This window comes from Ursus americanus, chromosome 21 (assembly GCF_024610735.1).
Source record: "Ursus americanus isolate L20-20 chromosome 21, mUrsAme1.1.p, whole genome shotgun sequence".
NCBI classification, from domain to species: domain Eukaryota; kingdom Metazoa; phylum Chordata; class Mammalia; order Carnivora; family Ursidae; genus Ursus; species Ursus americanus.
In genome coordinates, this window is record NC_142147.1 from 42,897,725 (window position 1) to 42,921,767 (window position 24,043).

Below are 24,043 nucleotides of genomic sequence, written 5' to 3' on the forward strand. Positions count from 1 at the left end.
CCATCTTCCCTGGAATTCTACTTTCAGCCTCTTATGATGTGTTTAGGTTTGTATCTCCATGTTTATCCTACTTTATTTGTATAGGAGGGGGTTTTTAAAAATCAAAAGTTGGAAGTTTTCAGCCATTTCTTTCAATATTTCTCTGTCCTTTCCTGTCTTCCTGATGTATGTATGCATATATTTGTATGCTTATTGCTGTTTCACATTTCTTTTTTTGTGGGGGGATTTCTTAATTTAATCTTATTTTATTTTATATTAATATTTTTTTATTATATTAGTCACCATACAGTACATCCCTGGTTTCTGATGCAAAGTTCAATGATTCATTAGTTGCGTATAACACCCAGTGCTTCATGCAATACGAGCCCTCCTTACTACCCATCATGAGCCTATCCCATTCCCCCAACCCCCTTCCCTCCAAAGCCCTCAGTTTGTTTCTCAGAGTCCATAGTCTCTCATGCTTCACTCCCCCCACTGATTATCCCCCCTTTCTTTATCCCTTTCTTCTCCTACCGATCTTCCTAGTTTTTATGTTCCATAGATGAGAGAAACCATACGATAATTGTCTTTCTCTGCTTGACTTATTTCACTTAGCATTATCTCCTCCAGTGCCATCCATGTTGCAGCAAATGTTGAGAAATCATTCTTTTTGATAGTTGAGTAATATTCCATTGTATATATGGACCACAACTTCTTAATCCAGTCATCTGTTGAAGGGCATCTCGGCTCCTTCCACGATTTAGCTATTGTGGACAATGCTGCTATGAGCATTGGGGTGCATATGGCCCTTCTCTTCACCACGTCTGTATCTTTGGGGTAAATACCCAGTAGTGCAATGGCTGGATCATAGGGTAGCTCAATTTTTAACTTTTTAAGGGACCTCCACACTGTTTTCTGAGTGGCTGTACCAACTTGAATTCCCACCAACAATGTAGGAGGGATCCGCTTTCTCCACATCCTCTCCAACAATTGTTTTTTCTTGCCTTGTCAATTTTTGCCATTCTAACTGGCGTAAGGTGGTATCTCAGTGTGGTTTTGATTTGAATTTCCCTGATGGCTAATGATTTTGAACATTTTTTCATGTGTCTGTTAGCCATTTGTATGTCTTCATTGGAAAAGCGTCTGTTCATATCTTCTGCCCATTATATGATTTGTGTATTTGTTTCTCGTGTATTGAGTTTGAGAAGTTCTTTGTAGATCTTGGATACCAGTCTTTTATCTGTAGTGTCATTTGCAAATATATTCTCCCATTCCGTGGGCTGCCTCTTAGTTTTTTTGATTGTTTCCTTGGCTGTGCAGAAGGTTTTTATCTTGATGAAGTCCCACAAGTTCATTTTATCTTTTGTTTCTCTTGCCTTTGGAGATGTGTCATGAAAAATGTTGCTGTGGCTGATGTCAAAGAGGTTGCTGCTTATGTTCTCCTCTAGGATTTGGATGGATTCCTGTCTCACATCGAGGTCTTTCATCCATTTGGAGTTTATCTTTGTGTATGGTGTGAGAGAGTGGTCAAGTTTCATTCTTTTGCATGTAGCTGTCCAATTTTCCCAGCACCATTTCTTGAAGACTGTCTTTTTCCCACCGGATGTTTTTTCCTGCTTTGTCAAAAATTAGTTGCCCAAAGAGCCGAGGGTCCATTTCTGGGCTCTCTATTCTGTTCCATTGGTCTATGTGTCTGTTTTTGTGCCAGTACCATGCTGTCTTTGTGATCACGGCTTTGTAGTACAGCTCGAAATCTGACCTTGTGATACCCCCAGCTTTGTTTTTCCATTTCGACAATGCCTTGGCGATTCGGGGCCTTTTCTGGTTCCATACAAATTTAAGGGCTATTTGTTCCAGTTCTTTGAAGAATGTCATCGGTATTTTGATCGGGATAGCATTGAAAGTGTAGATTGCTCTGGGTAGCATGGACGTTTTAACTATGTTAATTCTTCTGATCCATGAGCATGGAATATTTTTTCATCTTTTTGTGTTTTCTTCAATGTCTTTCAAGTGTGATTTGTAGTTTCTAGAATATAGGTCCTTTACGTCTCTGGTTAAGTTAATTCCAAGGTAACGTATGGTTTTTGGTGCTATTGTAAATGGGATGGAGTCCCTAATTTCTCTTTCTTCAGTCTCATTATTCGTATAGAAATGCAACTGATTTCTGAGTATTGATTTTGTATCTCGCCACATTACTGAATTGCTCTATAACTTCTAAGAGTTTGGGAGTGGATTCTTTTGGGTTTTCCATACAGAGTATCATGTCATCTGCGAAGAGAGACAGTTTGACTTCTTCTTTGCCGATTTGAATACCTTTGATCCCTTTTTGTTGCCTGATTGCTGTTGCAAGGACTTCTAGTACTATGTTGAATAATAGTGGTGAGAGTGGGCATCCTTGTCGTGTTCCTGATCTTAAGGGAAAGGCTTCCAGCTTTTCCCCATTGAGAATGATACTCGCTGTAGGGTTTTCATAGATGGCTTTTGTGAAATTGAGGAGTGTACCCTCTATCCCTACACTCTGAAGGGTTTTAATCAGAAAACGATGCTATATTTGTCAGATGATTTTTCTGCATCAATTGAGAGGTTCATATGGTTCTTGACTCTTTTCTTGTTGATATGATCTATCACACTGTTTGATTTGCGAATGTTGAACCACCCTTGCATCCCAGGGATGAATCCCACTTGGTCATGATGGATAATCCTTTTAATGTACTGTTGGATCCTATTAGCTAGGATCTTGTTGAGAATTTTGGTGTCCATATTCATCAGGGATATCAGTCTGTAATTCTTCTTTTTGATGGGGTCTTTGCCAGCTTTTGTGATCAAGGTAGTGCAGGCTTCATAGAATGAGTTTGGTAGCTTTCCTTCTGTTATTTTCTGAAACAGCTTCAGGAGAATAGGTATTATTTCTTCTTTGAATGTTTGGTAGAATTCCCCGGGGAATCCACCAGGCCCTGGACTCTTGTTTTTTTGGGAGGTTTTTGATCACTTCTTCAATTTCTTCATGATTAATCGGTCTGTTTAGATAATCAATTTCTTCCTGTTTCAGTCTTGGTAGTTTATAGGTTTCTAAGAAGGCATCCATTTCTTCCAGGTTGTTTAATTTATTGGTATGTAGTTGTTGATGATGGTTTTTAATGATTGTTTCTATTTCCTTGTGTTTGGTCATGATCTCTCCCCTTTCATTCATAATTTATTTAATTTGGGTCCTTTCTTCTTTTGAATAAGTCATGCCAGTGGCTTATCGATCTTATTTATTCTTTCAGAGAGCCAGCTTCTAGTTCTGTTGATCTTCTCTACTGTGCTCCTGGTTTCTAATTCATGATCTCTGCTCTAATCTTAATCAACTGCCTTCTCGTGCGTGGGTCAGTTTTGTTCTTCTGTTTCCGTTCCACCTTCTTGAGGTGAGAATATAAAGACTGCATTTTAGATTGTCTATTCCTTTGAGTGAGGCTTGGATGGCTGTGTATTTTCCCCTTAGGACCGCCTTTGCAGTTTCCCATAGGTTTTGGACCGATGTGTTTTCATTCTCGTTGGTTTCCATAAATTGCTTAAGTTCTTCTTTAATTCCCTGTTTTACCCAATCATTCTAAGCAGGGTGGTTCTTACTTTCCACGTGTTTGAGTTTCATGCAAAGTTTTCCTTGTGATTGAGCTCCAATTTCAAAGCACTGTGGTCTGAGAATATGCAGGGAATAATCTCAGTCTTTTGGTATCAGTTGAGACCGTTTTGTGACCCAGTATTTGGTCTATTCTGGAGAAAGTTCCATGTGCATTCGAAAAGAATGAGTATTCTGTTGTTCTGGGGTGCAGTGTTCTGTATATATCTATGAGGTCCATCTGGTCCAATATGTCATTCAAAGCTCTTATTTCTTTGTTGATTTTCTGCTTAGGTGATCTGTCTATTGCTGATAGTGGAGTGTTGAGGTCCCCTAATATTAATGCATTATTATCTATATGTCTCTTTATTCTGGTTAAGAGTTGACTTGTGTATCTAGCTGCTCCCCTGTTGGGGGCATAGATATTTATAATTGTCACATCCACTTGTCGGAAACATCCTTTAAGAATAATATAGTGTCCTGTATCTCTAACTACAGTCTTTAAAATCTGTCTGATATGAGAATTGCTACCCCAGCTTTCTTTTGAGGTCCATTGGCATGAAAAATGGTTTTCCATCCCTTCACTTTCAGTCTGGATGTATCTTTAGGTTCAAGATGAGTCTCTTGTAGACAGCAAATGGATGGGTCATGTCTTTTTATCCAATCTGCAACCCTGTTGCATTTATGGGAGCATTTAGGCCATTCACATTGAGAGTGATTATTGAGAGAGATGATTTTAATGATGTCCTACTGCCTGTGAAGTCTTTTTTCTATAGATTGTAAATTTCTGTTCTGTATCTCTCTTGGGGTCTTTTTAGTTTTATACAACCCCCCTTAATATTTCTTGTAGGGCCAGCTTGGTGATCACAGTCTTTCATTTTCTGCCGGTCTTGGAAGGTCCTTGTCTCTCCATCAATTCTGAATGACAGCCTTGCTGGATAAAGGCTCCTTGGCTGCATGTTCTTCTTACTTAGTGCTCTGAATATGTCTTTCCAGCTTTTTCTGGCTTTCCAGGTCTCTCTAGACAGGTCTGACGTTATTCCGATGTTTTTCCCTCTGTAGGTGAGGATTCTCTTCCCCCTGGCTGCTTTCAAGATTTTATTCTTGCATCTAAGATTTGCAAATTGTACTATTATATGACGTTGTGTTGGTCTGTTCTTATTGATCTTGGGAGGGGTCCTCTCTGCCTCTTGGACACGAATGCTTGTTTCCTTCAAGTTCTCTTGTACAATTTGTTCAGATATCTCTTCTGGACCTCTCTCTTTCTCCACCCTCTCGGGGATGCCAGTGATTCTGATATTGGAGCATTTCATTGAGTCTGTAATCTCCCGTATTCTAATTTCTTGAAATTGGAGTTTTTAAAGCCATGTTCCCTCTTTTTCCTTCTTTTCTATCATCTCATCTTCCAACTCACTAATTCGTTCTTCTGTCTCGTTTACCCTGGCCATCAGAGCATCCAGTTTAGACTGCATTTGATTCATAGCATTCTTAATTTCTGCCAGATTCACGCTCATTTACGCCCTTAGAGATTCTATATTCTCGTCAATATTTTCGCTAATATTTTTTCAAGCCTACACATTATCTTGACCATTGTTACTCTGAACTCCATTTCTGACAATTTGGTTATATCCACATCCATTAGTTCTGTGGCAGAGGCCATAGTCTCTGTTTCTTTCCTTTGTTGGGGGTTCCTCCTTGTCATTCTGATGAGGTGTGGTTGTGGGGATGTACAGACCCCAAATTATTGACCAGGACCCAAGCAAGGTGCACTTGTTTTATAGGGACCTTAGGGATGTAGTCTTCTTGATTCTTCTGCCTGCCTTCTGGGCGAGAGGCCTGCCACGCAGATAATCAGGCAACCCTGTTTGGGTAGATTTGCCCTGTCCCCTGTGTGTGGGGAGGATGGGTATAGTGCAAACCGATTTTTCCGGTCTTTTGTTGTCTGCTGGCTTTCCCTGGCAGCTTTCTGTGACTCTTCTGAGAGTCAGAGCAGCTTTGGCCGTATCCAAGCCTCTGTCTCAGAACAGAACGATCGCAGTCTGCTCTCCACTGAGCTCTCCTGGCCACTTTAACTCAGTTTGTGTTGGTGCTGCTAAAAACCCCGCAGCATCCCGGGTTGTGTACCCCACAGCTGTTCTCCCAGTCCTTGCTCCCAGGGCTGGCTCCCCTCTGCCCTTTGTGCTTCTAATACCGCCAGCTGCCCCCATTCCCGCACACGCCTGAGCTCCCTGTTTCAGTGTGGTACGAGTGCGTGCTCCGGAACTCCTGGTGTCAGTCTGGTTTCTCAGTGGCTACCGGTCCACGAATCTGGCCCGCTCCCCATCGCAGGAGGCTTTTGCTTCCCGGCGCCTGAGCGCGGCGGCTCCCTCCCCCTTCTGTTTATTTTCCGATATCTGTGTGCAGATTCACAGCTCCCCGCTTCATACCTCAGTACTGGATGTTTGTTTGTAGAGATCCAGGTGTATCTTCCTATGTCTCAGGCTGATTTTGTGGGTGTTCAGGATGGTCTGGTAGATATCCAGCTCAATTCAGGGGACCAGCTGAAAAAAGGTTCCCTACTTCTCTGCCATCTTTTTTCCCCCCACATTTGGAATAATTATTAATAGGTAAGAACTTATGTCATTGTATTCATAGTTTTCTGACTGTTCTTTAATTCCCCTGTTGTTTTCTTCCTCTCTTGCTGCTTGCTTTTGTAACGATTTTATGTAATGGCATGGTCTGATTCCCATCTTTTTATCTTCTGTGTATCAGCTGTAGGTTTTGCTTTATGGTTACCATGAGGCTTACATAAAACGTTTTATAGATAATCTATTTTAAGCTGGTGACAAATTAACTTTGATCACAGACAAAAATACTCTACTTTTTACTCTCCTTTTTAGTGTTTTTGATGTCGCAGTATTGTATTCATTAACAAGCTTTTGTAGCTATTGTTACTTTTTAAATTTTTTTTTTTTTTAAGATTTTATTTATTTATTTGACAGAGATAGCCAGCGAGAGAGGGAACACAAGCAGGGGGAGTGGGAGAGGAAGAAGCAGGCTCATAGTGGAGGAGCCTGATGCGGGGCTCGATCCCATAACGCCGGGATCACGCCCTGAGCCGAAGGCAGACGCTTAACCACTGTGCCACCCAGGCGCCCCACTTTTTAAATTTTTTATTTAAGTTCAGTTAGCCAACATATAAATACATCATTAGTTTTTGATGTATTTTTTATGTTCTTGTCCTTTAACCTTTATACTAGAGTTAAGTATTTAACACACCACCATATTGCAGTATTAAAGTTTTCTAATTCATCTATATATTTACTTCTACCAATGTGTTACATACCTTTGTCTTCATGTTACTAATTAGTGTCTCATTTCAGCTTGAAGAACTTCTTTTAGCATTTCTTGGGAGGTAGTTCTAGTGGCGATGGACTCCCTCAACTCTTGTTTGTTGGGAAAGTCTTTCTCTCTTCTTCATTTCTGAAGGACAGCTTTGGTGGATAGTGTATTCTTGGTTTGCGGGGGTTTTTTTTTATTCAGTACTTTGAATATACATCATCCTGCTCTCTCCTGGCCTGTAAGATTTCTGCTGAAAAATCTATTGTTAGCCTCATGGGGATTCTCTGTAACTTACAAGCTTCTTTTCTCTTGATGCTGTTAAGATTCTTTTTGGTTTTGATTTTTGACAGTTTTATTTTAATGTGTCTTGAAGAAGACTTTTTTAGAATTGAGTTTGTTTGACCTTTGAGCTTTATGAACTTGGATATCAGAATCTCTCTCCAGGTTTGGAAGTTTTTAGGCATTAGTTTTTAAATAGGCTTTCCGCCCTTTTTCTCACTCTTCACATTCTGAGATTCTCATAATATGAATATAGTTTCGTTTGATGATGTACCATAATTCATATAAACTTTCTTCAGTCTTTTTCTCCTCTGACTAGATAATTTACAGTTCCTGTCTTCTTTTTTATTTTTTTTTAAGGTTTTATTTATTTATTTGACAGAGAGAGAGGGAACACAAGCAGGGGGAGTGGGAGAGGGAGAAGGAGGCTTCTCGCCGAGCAGGGAGCCCGATGTGGGGCTCTATCCCAGAACACTGGGATCATGACCTGAGCTGAAGGCAGACGCTTAACAACTGAGCCACCCAGGCGCCCCACAGTTCCTGTCTTCTAACTCACAGATTCTTGCTTCTGCTTAATCTGTTGTGCTATTGATGCTCTTTAGTGCATTTTCATTTCATTTATTATATTCTCCAGAATTTGTTTGGTTCTTTTTTATGATTTCTCTGTGAAATTTATCATTTTGTTCATGTATGTTTTCCTCTTATCATCAATTTATGTTTCTGTGTTTTTCTGTAGCTCTTTGAGTTTCCTTAAAACAGCTGTTTTGAATTCTTTACTGGGAAAAGCACGTTTCCATGTCTTTGAGATCAGTTACTGGTAGATGATTGTGACCCTTTAACAGTATCATGTTTCTTTGATTTTTTTCATGTTCCTTGAAGTTTGACGTTGCTATCTTTGCATTTGAAGTAGCTCTCACCTCCTCCAGGTGTTAACCACCTTCAGGAGAGAAATAACTTCCATCAGCACTGCGTAGGGATTCTGAAGCTTTCTCAGTATTTCTTTCAGTACACTTGCCCCACTATTCTTGCTTTCTCTTGTAGGAGAATTTAAGCTTGTATGCCTTCTCTTGATCCTATAGCACACCAGGGTGCTTGCTGACAACCTCTTTTTTTGTTTTTCCAAAGACAGCACTAAAGCTCATGTTTGTGGTCTCTTCCTGGCCTGTGTTCAGACTGGCTGTCTGCTACAGGGTGGGGGTTTGTGGGGGTGAGGTCTGCAGAACTCTGAGGGTGCCCATGGGGGAGGGGCATTATGAGACTCCTATCTGGTATTCTCCCAGTCTCATTCTACCTTCTGGTCATGCAGCTCAGAATTCAGTCCTCTGGATGGTGTGAGAGAGAAATGAGCCACTTTGGCACTGTTCTACACAGCTAGGAAACTGAGTGCTCACTCATATACTCTCACTTTCCTCCACGGACAAGTTCACTGGCCATGAACATCCCTGGTCCTAAGCTGTGCTGCCTTGGGAGATAGGTGATGTGAATAAAATCAAACTGTTCCTCTTACCCTCTGTGATAAGTCCAAACTCATATTTTTTGCTCCCAGCAGTATGCTGGTACTTTGCGGACTGGATTTCCACAAAAGTTCTCTTATCTATGGGTGATTGTCTAAGACAGTTTTTTCCAGTGGTCCTGGACCACAGCCAAGAGAGGTAGAGTTGGTTCACGGGTCATTACAGAATCCACACCTGGGGCTGAGCTCTTGTATGCCTGTTACCCAGTGTATGAGGAGGCGAGTCTCCTCCTTAGTCTCTTAGTGTATGGTGCTCCATCAGCTCCCACAAAGGCATTTTTGTCCATAGATGGAAACCAAATTGTTGTTGAGGCAGGGAAACAAATGAGGGATGTCTTATTCAGGCATATGGCCTTTGGTTTCTTAAACCAGTTTATTTCAAATGCCTTGATATTAATTAGAAAGGATTCCAAAAGAGGATTTCAATCCCACAGCCTTCTCTGAACCCTTTGTGTTAGTAGATGTTCATATTCTTAGGGTCTTTTATTTTTTTTTTAAGATTATATTTATTTGAGAGAGTGAGTACAAGCTGGGAAAAGAGGCAGAGGGAGAGAGAGAAGCAGACTCCCCACCAAGCAGGGAGCCAATATGGGGCTCAATCCCAGAACCCTGGGATCATGACCTGAGCTGAAGGCAGACACTTAACCAACTGAGCCACCCAGGCACCCCTCATAGGGTCCTTTTAGACCTACAAATAAATTCTTAAAAACATTGATTGTGATGGGGCGCCTGGGTGGCACAGCGGTTAAGCGTCTGCCTTTGGCTCAGGGCGTGATCCTGGCGATCTGGGATCGAGCCCCACGTCGGGCTCTTCTGCTATGAGCCTGCTTCTTCCTCTCCCACTCCCCCTGCTTGTGTTCCCTCTCTCGATGCCTGTCTCTATCTCTGTCAAATAAATAAATAAAATCTTTAAAAAAAAAAAAAACATTGATTGTGAATTAGCTCCTGGTGATTTCTTTTTATCTTAACCCATCTGTCATAGAAATTCCTCAAAGGGTAGGAAATTTGGACAGATCTCTTTGTTCTGTTGCTGTTGAAGATTTTTTTTTCTTATGTTTATACTCTTTTGAACATTTCAGTTTTTAACTAGGAAGACTGCATTATATTTCTATATGCAAATCATATTGCTCTCATGAAACTTGTCACCAGCATCTCATTTCTGGAACGTATTCTAAAGCTTTCTTGATACTGTTTTCTCATGGTTCAGACCATTCTTAAAACTTTCTTAATATATTTTTTTTAATTATCTGTTCTTTGATGCTGTCTGTTGTCCTCTTTTTTTTTAATACATGTGAACTTTGTTAGCTTTCATATCCCATTTTCATGGCTGCAGACACTTATTATAGGCTTATGAACAATACATCCTTATTTTTCTAGATTTTTTGTTTTACGATTTTATTTATTTATTTGCCAGAGAGAGAGCGCGCAAGATAGCACATGCATACACAAGCAGGGGGAGGCAGAAGGAGAAGCAGGGTTCCTGCTAAGCAAGAAGCCCAATGTGGGACTCAATCCCAGGACCCCGGGATCATGACCCGAGCCAAAGGCAGACACTTAACCAACTGAGCCACCCAGGTGTCCCTCATTTTTCTAGATTTCTCCTGATCGAAGGAACAATACATCCAGCTGCTACTGTACTTCAAATTGTGCATATCATTCTCTCCTTGCTTCTGCTTCCATCCAAATCCAGTTTTCATTTTCTCCTGCCTCAGTGAGTCACAGGCATCTAGTGAGTTCTGAAACCAGTTGAGTAAAGTTTTATATTACTCCCTTTTCCACGCTCAGTATAAATTGGTGCCCAAGATCTCTCTAACCCACGGTAGGTATTAAAGATACGTACTTGCTGATTCTGTGAATGAACATAAACTGACCGAGTGTTGCTAATATATTGGTTTTTTTTTTTTTTTTAGAAAATAACAAAACCACCTAAATTTTTAAATAACCTCTTACCTTTGGATACTATGAGAACATGGTTCAGTATGTTTTGTCCACATCATTTAAAATGGATGACTTCAGATTGAGTAGGAGTATGTTGTTACAGGGAACAGTGACATTCAAAGATGTGGCTATTGACTTCACCCAGGAAGAGTGGCAGCAGTTGGATCCTGCTCAAAGGAACCTGTACCGGAATGTGATGCTAGAAAACTATAACAACTTAATCACAGTGGGTAAGGGTAGTTTCTTGTATGACTTAAATTCTGGGAGTAAAGTACTTTTTTTCCCCCCAAATTTCTGAAACATGTGGAACCTTTAAACGTTGGAGTGAGTTTGGCCTTTAGGTGCCTTTGCTCACATGAATGTGCGTGCTGCGGCTTTCACAACAAAAGGTCGTCCTTTCTTATGTTTCAGAGGCTGCATCCCCACAAACCATGTCCTGTCTTTCAGAAAGCCTGGTTTCCCTGGGCCAGTGTCAATTCTTGAATGATTTTTTTGTTCCTGGTATTTATGTCCAAATCTTATGTTACTTCCCTTTGACAGGCTGTCCATTCACCAAACCTGATGTGATTTTCAAGCTGGAGCAAGAAGAAGAACCTTGGGTGGTGGAAGAAGAAGTGCTAAGGAGACACTGTCCAGGTTAGTTAGGGAGGGACAGATGGGTGAGGACGGGCCAGGACTCTTGGATGGTTGGTTAATCCTTGACTAATTGACCCCTCTGAAATGTTCTTGAAAGATATTTTCCTAAAGACTGTAAACTTTTAAGTGATAATTTGTGTGAATAATTTATTAACCTAAGATGTCTTTTGTAGAAAACATTCTTTCCACAGACTTAAAGGACTAGTTGACTTTTTCACCTGTGTGCTAGATACCAAAATTTCCTAATTCATTTCCAGCTTTACGTTGACAGTCATTCTATTATTAGCATCTTCAGTCTCTCTGCCCACCTTGTTATATAGGATCCTTTCCTTTTGCATTCAAATATTCACATAACCGGTTGTTCAAATAAACTGTTGATGTTTATGTTTCAAGACTTTCTCTTCTTCCTTCCATTATAAATGCCTTAGCATTTTATTTTGTACTCGTAGTCACATTTCCCACTGTATTTTCAGCTTTTGCTCTCATACTCAGTAATGGCTATAGCTGTTTTACTCAGTAACTTTTATTTTTTTTTTTAATTAAAAAAAATTTTTTTTTTATTATATTATGTCAGTCACCATACAGTACATCCCCGGTTTCCGATGTAAAGTTCGATGATTCATTAGTTGCGTATAACACCCACTGCACCATGCAATACGTGCCCTCCTTACTACCCATCACCAGTCTATCCCATTCCCCTGCCCCCCTCCCCTCTGACGCCCTCAGTTTGTTTCTCATAGTCCATAGTCTCTCATGCTTCATTCTCCCTTCTGATTACCCCCCCTTTCTTTATCCCTTTCTTCCCCTACCGATCTTCCTAGTTCTTATGTTCCATAGATGAGAGAAATCATATGATAGTTGTCTTTCTCTGCTTGACTTATTTCACTTAGCATTATCTCCTCCAGTGCCATCCGTGTTGCAGCAAATGTTGAGAATTCGTACTTTCTGATAGCTGAGTAATATTCCATTGTATATATGGACCACAACTTCTTAATCCAGTCATCTGTTGAAGGGCATCTCGGCTCCTTCCACGATTTAGCTATTGTGGACATTGCTGCTATGAACATTGGGGTGCATACGGCCCTTCTCTTCACTACGTCTGTATCTTTGGAGTAAATACCCAGTACTGCAATAGCTGGATCATAGGGTAGCTCAATTTTTAACTTGTTAAGGGACCTCCACACTGTTTTCCAGAGTGGCTGTACCAACTTGCATTCCCACCAACAATGTAGGAGGGATCCCCTTTCTCCACATCCTCTCCAGGATTGTTGTTTCTTCCCTTGTCAATTTTTGCCATTCTAACTGGCGTAAGGTGGTATCGTAGTGTGGTTCTGATTTGAATTTCCATGATGGCTAATGATTTTGAACATTTTTTCATGTGTCTGTTAGCCATTTGTATGTCTTCATTGGAAAAGTATCTGTTCATATCTTCTGCCCATTTTTTGATTTGTTTATTTGTTTCTCGTGTATTGAGTTTGAGAAGTTCTTTGTAGATCTTGGATACCAGTCCTTTATCTGTAGTGTCATTTGCAAATATCTTCTCCCATTCCGTGGGCTGCCTCTTAGTTTTTTTGACTGTTTCCTTGGCAGTGCAGAAGCTTTTTATCTTGATGAAGTCCCACAAGTTCATTTTATCTTTTGTTTCTCTTGCCTTTGGAGATGTGTCATGAAAAATGTTGCTGTGGCTGATGTCAAAGAGGTTGCTGCCTATGTTCTCCTCTAGAATTTTGATGGATTCCTGTCTCACATCGAGGTCTTTCATCCATTTGGAGTTTATCTTTGTGTATGGTGTGAGAGAGTGGTCAAGTTTCATTCTTTTGCATGTAGCTGTCCAATTTTCCCAGCACCATTTATTGAAGAGACTGTCTTTTTCCCACCGAATGTTTTTTCCTGCTTTGTCAAAAATTAGTTGCCCAAAGAGCCGAGGGTCCATTTCTGGGCTCTCTCTTCTGTTCCATTGGTCTATGTGTCTGTTTTTGTGCCAGTACCATGCTGTCTTTGTGATCACAGCTTTGTAGTACAGCTCGAAATCCGGCCTTGTGATGCCCCCAGCTTTGTTTTTCCTTTTCAACAGTTCCTTGGCGATTCGGGAACTTTTCTGGTTCCATACAAATTTAAGGACTATTTGTTCCAGTTTTTTGAAAAATGTCATTGGTATTTTGATTGGGATAGCATTGAAAGTGTAGATTGCTCTGGGTAGCATGGACATTTTAACTATGTTAATTCTTCCGATCCATGAGCATGGAATATTTTTCCATCTTTTTGTGTCTTCTTCAATGTCTTCCAAGAGTGATTTATAGTTTCTAGAATATAGATTCTTTATGTCTCTGGTTAAGTTAATTCCAAGGTAACGTATGGTTTTTGATGCTATTGTAAATGGGATGGATTCACTAATTTCTCTTTCTTCAGTCTCATTAATCGTGTGTAGAAATGCAACTGATTTCTGAGCATTGATTTTGTATCCCGCCACATTACTGAATTGCTCTATAACTTCTAATAGTTTGGGAGTGGATTGTTTTGGGTTTTCCATATAGAGTATCATGTCATCTACGAAGAGAGACATTTTGACTTCTTCTTTGCCGATTTGGATACCTTTTATCCCTTTCTGTTGTCTGATTGCTGTTGCAAGGACTTCTAGTACTGTGTTAAATAATAGTGGCGAGAGTGGGCATCCTTGTCATGTTTCTGATCTTAAGGGAAAGGCTTCCAGCTTTTCCCCATTGAGAATGAGATTTGCAGTAGGCTTTTCATAGATGGCTTTTATGAGATTGAGAAATGTACCTTCTATTCCTACACTCTAAAGGGTTTTAATCAGGAAAGGATGCTGTATGTTGTCAAATGCTTTTTCTGCATCAATTGAGAGGATCATATGGTTCCTGAGTCTTTTCTTGTTGATATGATGTATCACGCTGATTGATTTGCGAATATTGAACCACGCTTGCATCCCAGGTATGAATCCCACTTGATCATGATGGATAATCCTTTTAATGTACTGTTGGATTCTATTAGCAAGTATCTTGTTGAGGATTTTGGCGTCCATATTCATTAGGGAAATCGGTCTGTAATTCTCCTTTTTGAGGGGGTCTTTGCCTGGTTTGGGAATCAAGGTAATATTGGCCTCATAGAATGGGTTTCGTAGCTTTCCTTCTGTTTCTATTTTTTGAAATAGCTTTAGGAGAATAGGTATTATTTCTTCTTTGAATGTTTGCTAGAATTCCCCAGGAAAACCGTCCGGGCCTGGACTTTTGTTATTTGGAAGGTTGCTTATCACTGACTCAATCTCTTCATAATTAATTGGCCTGTTTAAAAAATCAATTTCTTCCTGTTTCAATCTTGGTAGTTTATGGGTTTCCAGGAAGGCCTCCATCTCTTCCAGATTGCTTAATTTATTGGCATAAAGCTGTTGATAAAAGTTTCTAATAATGCTTCCAATTTCATTGGTGTTGGTTGTGACCTCTCCTTTTTCATTCATAATTTTATTTATTTGGGTCCTTTATTCTTTTGGATAAGTCTTGCCAGCGGTCTATCAATTTTATTCTCTCAAAGAACCAGCTTCTAGTCCTGTTGATCTGCTCTACTGTACTTGTGGTTTCTAATTCATTGATTTCTGCTCTAATTTTGGTCAACTGCTTCCTTGTGCGTGGATTAGGCCTGTCCCTCTGTTGCTGTTCCAGCTTCTTGAGGTGAGAATATAAAAACTACATTTTAGATTTTTCTATTCTTTTGAGTGAGGCTTGGATGGCTATGTATTTCCCCCTTAGGACTGCCTTCGCAGTATCCCATAGGTTTTGGACTGTTGTATTTTCATTCTCATTGGTCTCCATAAATTGTTTAAATTGATTTTTGATTTCCTGGTTATCGAGTCATTCCTTAGCAGGATGGTTCTTAGTCTCCAAGTGTTTGAGTTTCTTCCAAATTTTTCCTTGTGATTGAGTTCCAATTTCAGAGCGTTGTGGTCTGAGAATATGCAGGGGATAATTTCAGTCTTTTGGTATCAGTCGAGACCTGTTTTGTGTCCCAGAACATGGTCTATTCTTGAGAATGTTCCATGGGCATTAGAATAGAATGAGTATTCTTTGGTTCTGGGGTGTAATGTTCTATATATATCTATGAGGTCCAACTCAAGGAGTATGGCATTCAAAGCCTTTGATTCTATGTTGGTTTTCTGCTCTGGTGCTCTGTCTATTACTGATAGTGGAGTGTTGAGGTCCCCTACTATTAACTTATTTTTAACTCTATGTCTCTTTATTCTGGTTAAGAGTTGGCTTGTGTATCTTGCTGCTCCCCTGTTGGGGCATATATATTTATAATTGTCATATCCACTTGTTGGATACATCCTTTAAGAATAATATAGTGCCCTTCTGTGTCTCTAACTGTAGTCTTTAGTTTAACATCCAATGTGTCTGATATGAGAATTGCTACCCCATCTTTTTTTTGAGGTCCATTGGCGTGAAAGATGGTATTCCATCCCTTTACTTTCAGTCTGAATGTATCTTTAGGTTCCAAATGAGTCTCTTGTAGACACCAAATGGATGGGTCATGTCTTTTTATCCAATCTGCAACCCTGTGACGTTTTATGGGAGCATTGAGGCCATTTACGTTGAGCCTGATTATTGAGAGAGATGATTTTAATGATGCCATGTTGCCAGTAAAGTCTTTGTTTCTATAGATTGTGACTTTCTGTTCTGTATCACTCTTGGGGCCTTTTTACCTTTATAGAACCCCCCTTAATATCTCCTGTAGGGCTGGTTTCGTGGTTATGAAATTGGCCAATGACTGGCGATTCTGGAAGGTCTTTCTCTCTCCATCAATTCTGAATGACAGCCTTGCTGGATAGAGGATCCTTGCCTGCATGTTTTTCTCTGAAAGAGCTTTAAAAATGCCCCCCCAACCCTTTCTCTCATTCCAGCCCTGTGTAGACAGGTCTGATGTAATTCTGACACCTTTGCCTTGGTACGTGAGAAATTTCTTTGCCCTGGCTGCTTTCAATACTGTATCCTTGGATCTAATATTTGCAAATGCACTATGATGTGATGTGGCGTAGGTTTGTCGTGGTTGAGCTTGGGAGGGGTCCTCTCTGCCTCTTGGACACGAATGTTTGTTTCCCTTTCTAGATTAGGGAAGTTTTCAGCTACAGTTTGTTCAGATATCTCTTCTAGCCCTCTGTTTTTCTCCACCCCCTCAGGGATGCCAATGATTCTGACATTGGATCGTTTCATTGAGTCAGTGATCTCCCGTAACCTACTTTCGTGGCCGTGGATTTTTCTAAGTTCAGAATCTATTTTCGCTTTTTCTTCTACTAACCCATCCTCCAATTCGCTAATACGTTCTTCTGCCTTAGTGACCCTGGCCGACAGAGCCTCTAGTTTTGACTGCATTTGGTTCATAGAATTTTTAATTTCTGCCAGGTTCGCTCTCATTTCCGCCCTTAGAGATTCTATATTCTCATTAACATTTTCGTTAATATTTTTTTCAAGTCTACCCATCATCTTGACCATTGTTAGTCTGAATTCCATTTCTGATAATTTGGTTATATCCATATTCTTTAGTTCTGTGGCAGAGGCCACCTACTCATTGTCTTTTCTTTGCTGGGGGGGACTTCTCCTTCTCATCCTTCTGATGAGGAGAGCTTGCGGGGTTGTCTAGAGCCAAATTATTGACCGGGACCCATGCCATGCGCCCTTGTTTTATAAGGATCTTAGGAATGTGGCCTTCTTCTTTAAAGATTTTATTTATTTATGTGGCAGAGAGACAGCTAGCGAGAGAGGGAACACAAGCAGGGGAGTGGGAGAGGAAGAAGCAGGCTCCCAGCAGAGGAGCCCGATGAGGGACTCCTTTCCGGAACGCCGGGATCACGCCCTGAGCCGAAGACAGGTGCTTAATGACTGTACCACCCAGGCGCCCCGGGATGTGGGCTTCTTGATTTTTCAGCCTGCCTTCTGGGGGAGGGGCCTGCCCCGCCGATACTCAGGCAACCCTGTTTGGGTAGAGTCTCTGTGTCCCCTGCGAGGGGGGATGGGGATGGGCATTCTCTGAGCCGGTATTTCCAGGCTTTTGTTCTCTGATGGCTTTCCCTGGCGGTTTGCTGTGCCTCCACTGAGAGTCAGAGCAGCAGTCACCAAATCTCAGACTCTGTCTCAGAACAGAGGGATCGCGGACTACTCTCCACTGATGTTCTGGCCATTTTAACTCTTTTACTGTTGGTGCTGCTCAGCCCTGCAGCGTCCCGGGATGTGCGCCCCACACCCGGCGTCCCAGCCCTCACTTCCAGGGCCGGCAGGTCTCTGTCCTTTGTGTTTCTAACACCGCCAGCCGCCCTCGCGTGCTCCTGGAGCTCCCAGTCTGTCTGGTTCCAGTGAGCACACTGCAGTTCCCGGCTCAGGGTCTCAGTCTTCTGTCTTGTGGGTGCCCTCCGGGAGTCCAGCCCGCTCCCCCGTGCAGGTGGCTACCGCTTCCTGGCGCCCAAACGCGGCGGCTCCCTCCCCCTTCCATTTATCTTCCGATATCTGTGCGCGGTTTCATGGCTCCCCACTTCGTACCTCAATACTCAGCGCTGGAGATGTTCATTTGTAGAGATCCAGATGTATCTTCCTGCGTCTCAGGCTGATTCCGTGGATGTTCAGGCTGGTCTGGTACCTATCCAGCTCGACTCAGGGACGGGCTGAAAAAGGGGTCTCCTACTCCTCCGCCATCTTAACTCCCTGCCCCCACTCAGTAACTTTTAAAGTCAGTGATGCTTTTCTGTTAGCTTCCATTTTCTGCTACATTTGTCATGTATTTGTTCACACAATTTCCTGCACATGTATTTATACACACGCATACACATATATACGTGCATACACCTATAGACGAAATGTATATATATGTATATACATGTATTTCTAATTTGGTAGATATTGCCACGTCTTTTTTAGCGCTCCAAAGAAAGTACAACATTTTTATTTCTACCAGTCATTTCTGCGAACGTAGTAACTTTCCCAATATGATAGGTGAAAAACAATTCATCTTAGTTTGAATTTGTATTTCCTTTATTGTGAGTGAAGTCGAGGATGTTTTCATATGTTTAAACTCTGTACTTCTTTCTTTATGAACAGCTTATGTCGTTTCCCCCTTTTTCTGTTAAATTCTTAATCTGTGTGAATATATTGACGTGATTAGCCTTTTATCGGTTGTATGTTTTTCTGGTATTTTTTCACAGTTGGACATTCCTCTTTGAAGTACTTTTTGCCACTTTTAAGTTTTTTTTTTTAATGTTCAGTTAGTTAAAATAATCTCCTCTTATGAGAGATTATCCTATGATTTTTTCCTTTATGTATATAGGTGAATTATGTCTACATACTTCTTAGTAATTACTTATCCTCACATTTTTGCTGTGAATTTAAAATTGTTCCAAATTTTTCAGGCTTTGAGTTCATTGTTATGCTGGTTTCATAAATAGAATTTAAAACCATTTCTTCTTGTTCTGGAATACTTATAATAGCTTGTAACTCCCTTAAAATTTTGGTTTATTTTACTTGTTCACCTACTTGGACCTTGTGGATTATTGAGGGAACGTGCTCTTGACAGCTTTTATCCATTGTTACTTTATAACTGTTCTATGTAGATATTTTGTCTCTTCGGGCATTAGTTTTTGGTAATAGGTTATATTGTTCTAGAAAATTACCCACTTAATTTTGGTTTTCAAATTAATTTTTACAGAGTTGAACAACATAATTTCTGTAAATATTTAAGTTTGCCCTGTAGCTTTAAAGTTTACCGTATACTGACGTTCCAGGGTAGTCTTTTATATTTAACAACTTGTTTCATCTGTATTTTCCAATCTGTTGGTATAAAATTTCCCATAGTGTTGTTATTTTTGTCTTCATTAACTGAATATTTCTTAGCCAACATCATCAGATATTGGCTTTTGTTCATTCTCTCTGCACTCTCCTTCTGGGATTCCTAAAGATAGAGGCTAGATCTTTTTTCTCCATATATTTTTTTTCATTTCCTTTACTATTTTCTGCCTGCCTTTATCTCTATGTTGACTTCTCAGTAATTACCTGAGACATATGTTCAGATTTACTCATTCTCTCTTCAGCTGTGTTTATTCATCTTTTATCTCATTTTGTATTTTTAGAAATTCCTTTTTTGGGGGGGGGCTTTTTCCCCCTATGTCTTTCTGGCCCTTTTTATTGATTTCTGCAGCTTATTTCTTGTTTGTGTTTTTTATCCTTTGCTTCTTTAAAAACATTCTATGTAGCTCTTCTGTTTTTTTGTATCTGACAATTCTGATATTTTAAGTCCTCAGGGTTAAATATCTTGTTTTGATGATTTGCTTATTGTACTTGATTCTTCACGATTGATGACTGCTGATTATGAATTCAGCATTTTTAAACCTTTTTGCAATAATCTTATTGTCCTGAATTGGGGCTGTATTCTTCTGAAGATGATTCACATGTGCTTCTTGTAGGTGCCAACAGCTTTACCAAGTGAAGACCAGTTGCCTGTTCTTTGAATGTTCTGATCAACCTCAGTTGATCTTCTTTTCCTTATTCCTGGCCTGAGGCTTATGCTTCAATTAATAGGGCTTTCATTTGCCTGGGTAGTCAAGTCAGATTCATCTTCTAGCTTGCTTTCTAAGTCCCTCTTGCAGACCTGATTTTGGCTATTACTTACTTATTTTTGTTTTATTCATTTTTAGTGTATGGTACTCAGGTGTGTTTGGTGGAGAGTATTGTGGTGTTCTTGGAGATTTATGCCCAGTGATGCATCAAAATTTGTTTTACCATTTTACCAATGTGAGGTTACTGTACCATAATTTCAATACTAAAAGTACTATCTAGTGTCTTTTTCCCCCAACTTGCGTGGTATTCTTTGTTTTTGCTTGGTTTTATTTTTCTCTTCCATTTCTTTCCTTGGTTCTGCCATTTATTTGTTTTCCCTATCCCTGTTTTCTTACTGTTTCTTCATGTATTTGTTTGTATTTTGAGCTCTTGATTTATAGATTTATTTTCATTAAGCTTTTTCATTCATGAAATAGTCAACATTTTCACTTACTGTGTGCCATAATTGTTATAGCTGGTGCCTTTTGTCTCTCTTTATATCATGTTTCTTTTACGTTTTTTCTCTTTTAATACTTTTTATAGATCTGATTTCAGCACCTTCTCATTTTTAGTAGTAGGCTAGTTCTTCCTTGACTTGCCTTTTTAAAAAAGGGTAATGTTAGGGAAAGAAAATGAGTACTCTGATTTAGAACAGGGACCATCAGCAAACTATGGTTTGTAGGCCTACTTATTTTTGAAAATAAAATTTCATTAAAACATAGCCACACCCAGTCATTTACATCTTCTGTATGATTGCTTTCACATAATGGCAAAGTCGAATAGCTGCATTGAAGATTGTGTGACCCACAAAGCCTAAAATATTTACTGATACTTTAAGAAAAAGTTTACTAATTCTTGATGTATATGAATGCATCTGTTCTTCATGTTGAAGCCCTTTATTCTACATGGTTTTATGTATAAAAGTATGCTTAGGCTTTATTTTCCCTCATCCAAAAAGGAACTGCCGCTGCAAGCTTTCTCATAACACTGAATCTTACACTCTCACCCCAACAGACTTCTTCCTAAAAAAGTAAATGTACAGTGCTTCCTTGTTCAGTTCTGGCTGGGATATCTTGGGATAACAAGTCTCCTGTAACCAGTCTGCACTCCCAAATTTCACTGTTGTATTTAATCATGAGATAATTAATTCTGCCCTTCAAGGTGTGATACCCGTTTTGACACTGTCAGCTGCTTGTTCTGCCCAAGATCAGCATGAACAGCTGTCTTTTAGAATCCCTTTTCCCCTGTTCCCGCCATCACTGTATTTGTCAACACTAACTCATTTATTATAATTGGGGTTGCCGCCACCCCTAAGATCATTCAAGAATCAATGAGAATTCACTCCCATTGTTTGTAGAGAGGAAAAGTGATTAGCTGCTTTTCCATTCCACCATCTTAAAACATGGAGTTTTGTGTCACATCTGATATTTTGGTCTTGCCCTTAGAATTCTTTTTCATTTCTATTTGGATGGTACTTTGGCAACCTAATCTTACCTTCTTCAACATCATTTGCTTAATGGAACTTCTCTTTTTTCCCTAAGTGATCCAGAAGGTTAGTACTCTGCCTTCATTTCTACATTTGTAATCTGCAACCAAGTCTCTTTTACCTGCTTTAGAGTTGCACAGGAATTTTCCCTTCCTTTATTATCACTCTGGCAGAGACGGAGAAAAATCTCCATTTTCCAATCTTGGAGCTAAGCAGCAACAGGGAACTGAATGTTATCCTTCAGTATATGGGCTTGCACTTACTCTGTGCTTGAGCCAGTTCCTTTATTTTGTATCCTCTGCCTCATGTCCCTGACTTGATGGCATTTCTGCTTCCATTTCTTAAGGGTGATCTTCCATCTCCTCTTAGGTAGTCTTTGTTAGTTTATGCATTTTTCTTTCTTTATCTCACACTGGTGTGATTTTGGGTGGGATGAAATAAATTCATGTATTTATTATACAATATTTAAGCTCAGTTTCTCCCTCTGTTTTCCCTTCTGCTCACAGTACTTACTCCCTATCCAGTCACACTAAGTAGGCTCTTCCAGTTTTTTTTTTTTTAAAGATTTTATTTATTTATTTGACAGAGAGAGAGACAGCCAGCGAGAGAGGGAACACAAGCAGGGGGAGTGGGAGAGGAAGAAGCAGGCTCACAGCAGAAGAGCCTGACGTGGGGCTCGATCCCATAACGCCGGGATCACGCCCTGAGCCGAAGGCAGACGCTTAACCGCTGTGCCACCCAGGCGCCCCAGGCTCTTCCAGTTTTATGTTCCAACTCTTTGATCCAATTTTTACCTGCCCATTGTTTATTCTCACTTTATTACTGCAGTATTCAGAACAATTTTATTTACTTTTTAAAATACATAATACAGGGACACCTGGGTGGCTCAGCCATTAAGCATCTGCCTTCGGCTCAGGTCACGATCCCAGGGTCCTGGTATCGAGCCCCGCATCGGGCTCCCTGCTTGGCGGGAAGCCTGCTTCTCCCTCTGACACTCCCCTTGCTTGTGTTCTCTCTCTCGCTCTCTCAAATAAATAAATAAAAATCTTTTAAAAAAATACATAATGCATGCTTATAAAATCTCTAAAGTACAAAAGAACACATTTTGAAAAGTAGTAGCTCTTCTCTTACACATTTCCTAAGGTGGCAATCCTTAGCATCATTTTCCTTTGAGCTGGTACCTGTATTTTCAGACATTTTTATTGAAATTACTTTGATAGGTTAGCTTGTGAATAAGTGTCATTTTGCTGTGAATGTTCTTTTACAGCAATATGACATACCTTTTTTCTTAGTTTCCTAGGGCTGCTGCAACAAAGTACCACAAACTGGGTGGCTTAGAATAACAGGAATTTATTCTCAGAGTTCTGGAGGCTAGAAATACTAAATCAAGGTGTTGGCAGGCCATGCTCCCTCTGAAACCTGTAGAGAAGGACCCTTCCTTCCCTCTTTCAGCTTCTAGTAGCCGTAGACATTCCTTGGCTTGTGATAGCTTAATGCCAGTCTATGTCTTTATTTTCACATGGTGTTCTCCCTGTGTTTCTGTCTGTTCACACTGCATCGTTTCTGTAAGAACACCAGTCAGATTATGAGTTATCCTACTCCGGTATGACTTCATTTTAATTAATTGCATCTGCAGTGACCCTTTTTCCAAATAACTTCACATTCTGAGTTACTGGAAATTAGGATTTCAATATGTCTCCTTTTTTTTTATGTTCAGTTAGAGAAAGACAATCATATGCTTTCACTCATAAGGAATAGCACAGATGATCATAGGGGAAGGAGGGAAGACTGAAGGGGGTGAAATCAGGGAGTCAACAAATCTTTTTTGCAGTGCACACAATTCAACCTGTAGCACCTTTCCATTTGGTTAAGTCTATGTGTGCATTTTAGTTTTCTGAAAATCTTGGGACATTACTTATTAAATTCCTATATTTTGGGGCGCCTGGGTGGCACAGCGGTTAAGCATCTGCCTTCGGCTCTGGGCGTGATCCCGGCGATCTGGGATCGAGCCCCACATCAGGCTCCTCCACTGGGAGCCTGCTTCTTCCTCTCCCACTCCCCCTGCTTGTGTTCCCTCTCTTGCTGGCTGTCTCTATCTCTGTCAAATAAATAAAATCTTTAAAAAAAAAAATCCCATATTTTTCATATTTTTTGTTGTGACTGTAAGTATAGTCTGTTATATTTTCTAAATAGTTGTTTGTATATATCAAGGTTATTGAAACTTAATTTCTGATATATAGTAAATTTAATGACGTCTTTATCTCTTTTATAATAATTTTTCACTTTTGATTTTGCAGGTAAATTGTTTTATTGTTGACAAAAATGTTAATCTTATCCTTCCCTTCCAAGTTTTTCTACCTCCAATTTCTTTCTCTTAATGCACTATGCAGTACCGTAATAATAGTGGTGATAGTAGTTATTATTATGTCATTGCTTTGGAATTTTCTTTTTTTTGCCCAGGGGTGTGTGGATCTTTCGTATTAAATATTGTTTAAGTTGCACTGTACTTTTTCTCAAGTTAACTACTCCCATTTTTTGAAGGTTTCTTTATGGAAAATTGATGTTTAGTTTTATCATTTTTTAAAGTATCTTTGAAAATGATTACTTGATTTTTTACTTTGACCTTTTAATATATTTGCTTATAGAAGTAGATTTTCTAATAGTGAAACATACTTTTGTACCTGTAAAAAAAAAAAAAATCCTACTCA

The 24,043-nt window shown here is 39.9% G+C and overlaps 1 protein-coding gene across 3 annotated transcripts in view; it reads left to right on the plus strand.

Moving 5' to 3' along the window:
• Positions 1–24,043, plus strand: part of ZNF569 (zinc finger protein 569) — a 52,896-nt gene that overhangs the window by 24,939 nt on the left and 3,914 nt on the right. For 2 of the 3 annotated variants that reach the window (XM_045786184.2, XM_045786174.2), the window contains exons 4-5: positions 10,601–10,858; positions 11,169–11,264. In XM_045786184.2, the coding sequence (XP_045642140.1) occupies positions 10,660–10,858; positions 11,169–11,264 (295 nt within the window). In that variant the 5' untranslated portion in view covers positions 10,601–10,659. The remainder of the gene's footprint in view (positions 1–10,600; positions 10,859–11,168; positions 11,265–24,043) is intronic. The other variant, XM_045786192.2, reaches the window with a different exon arrangement.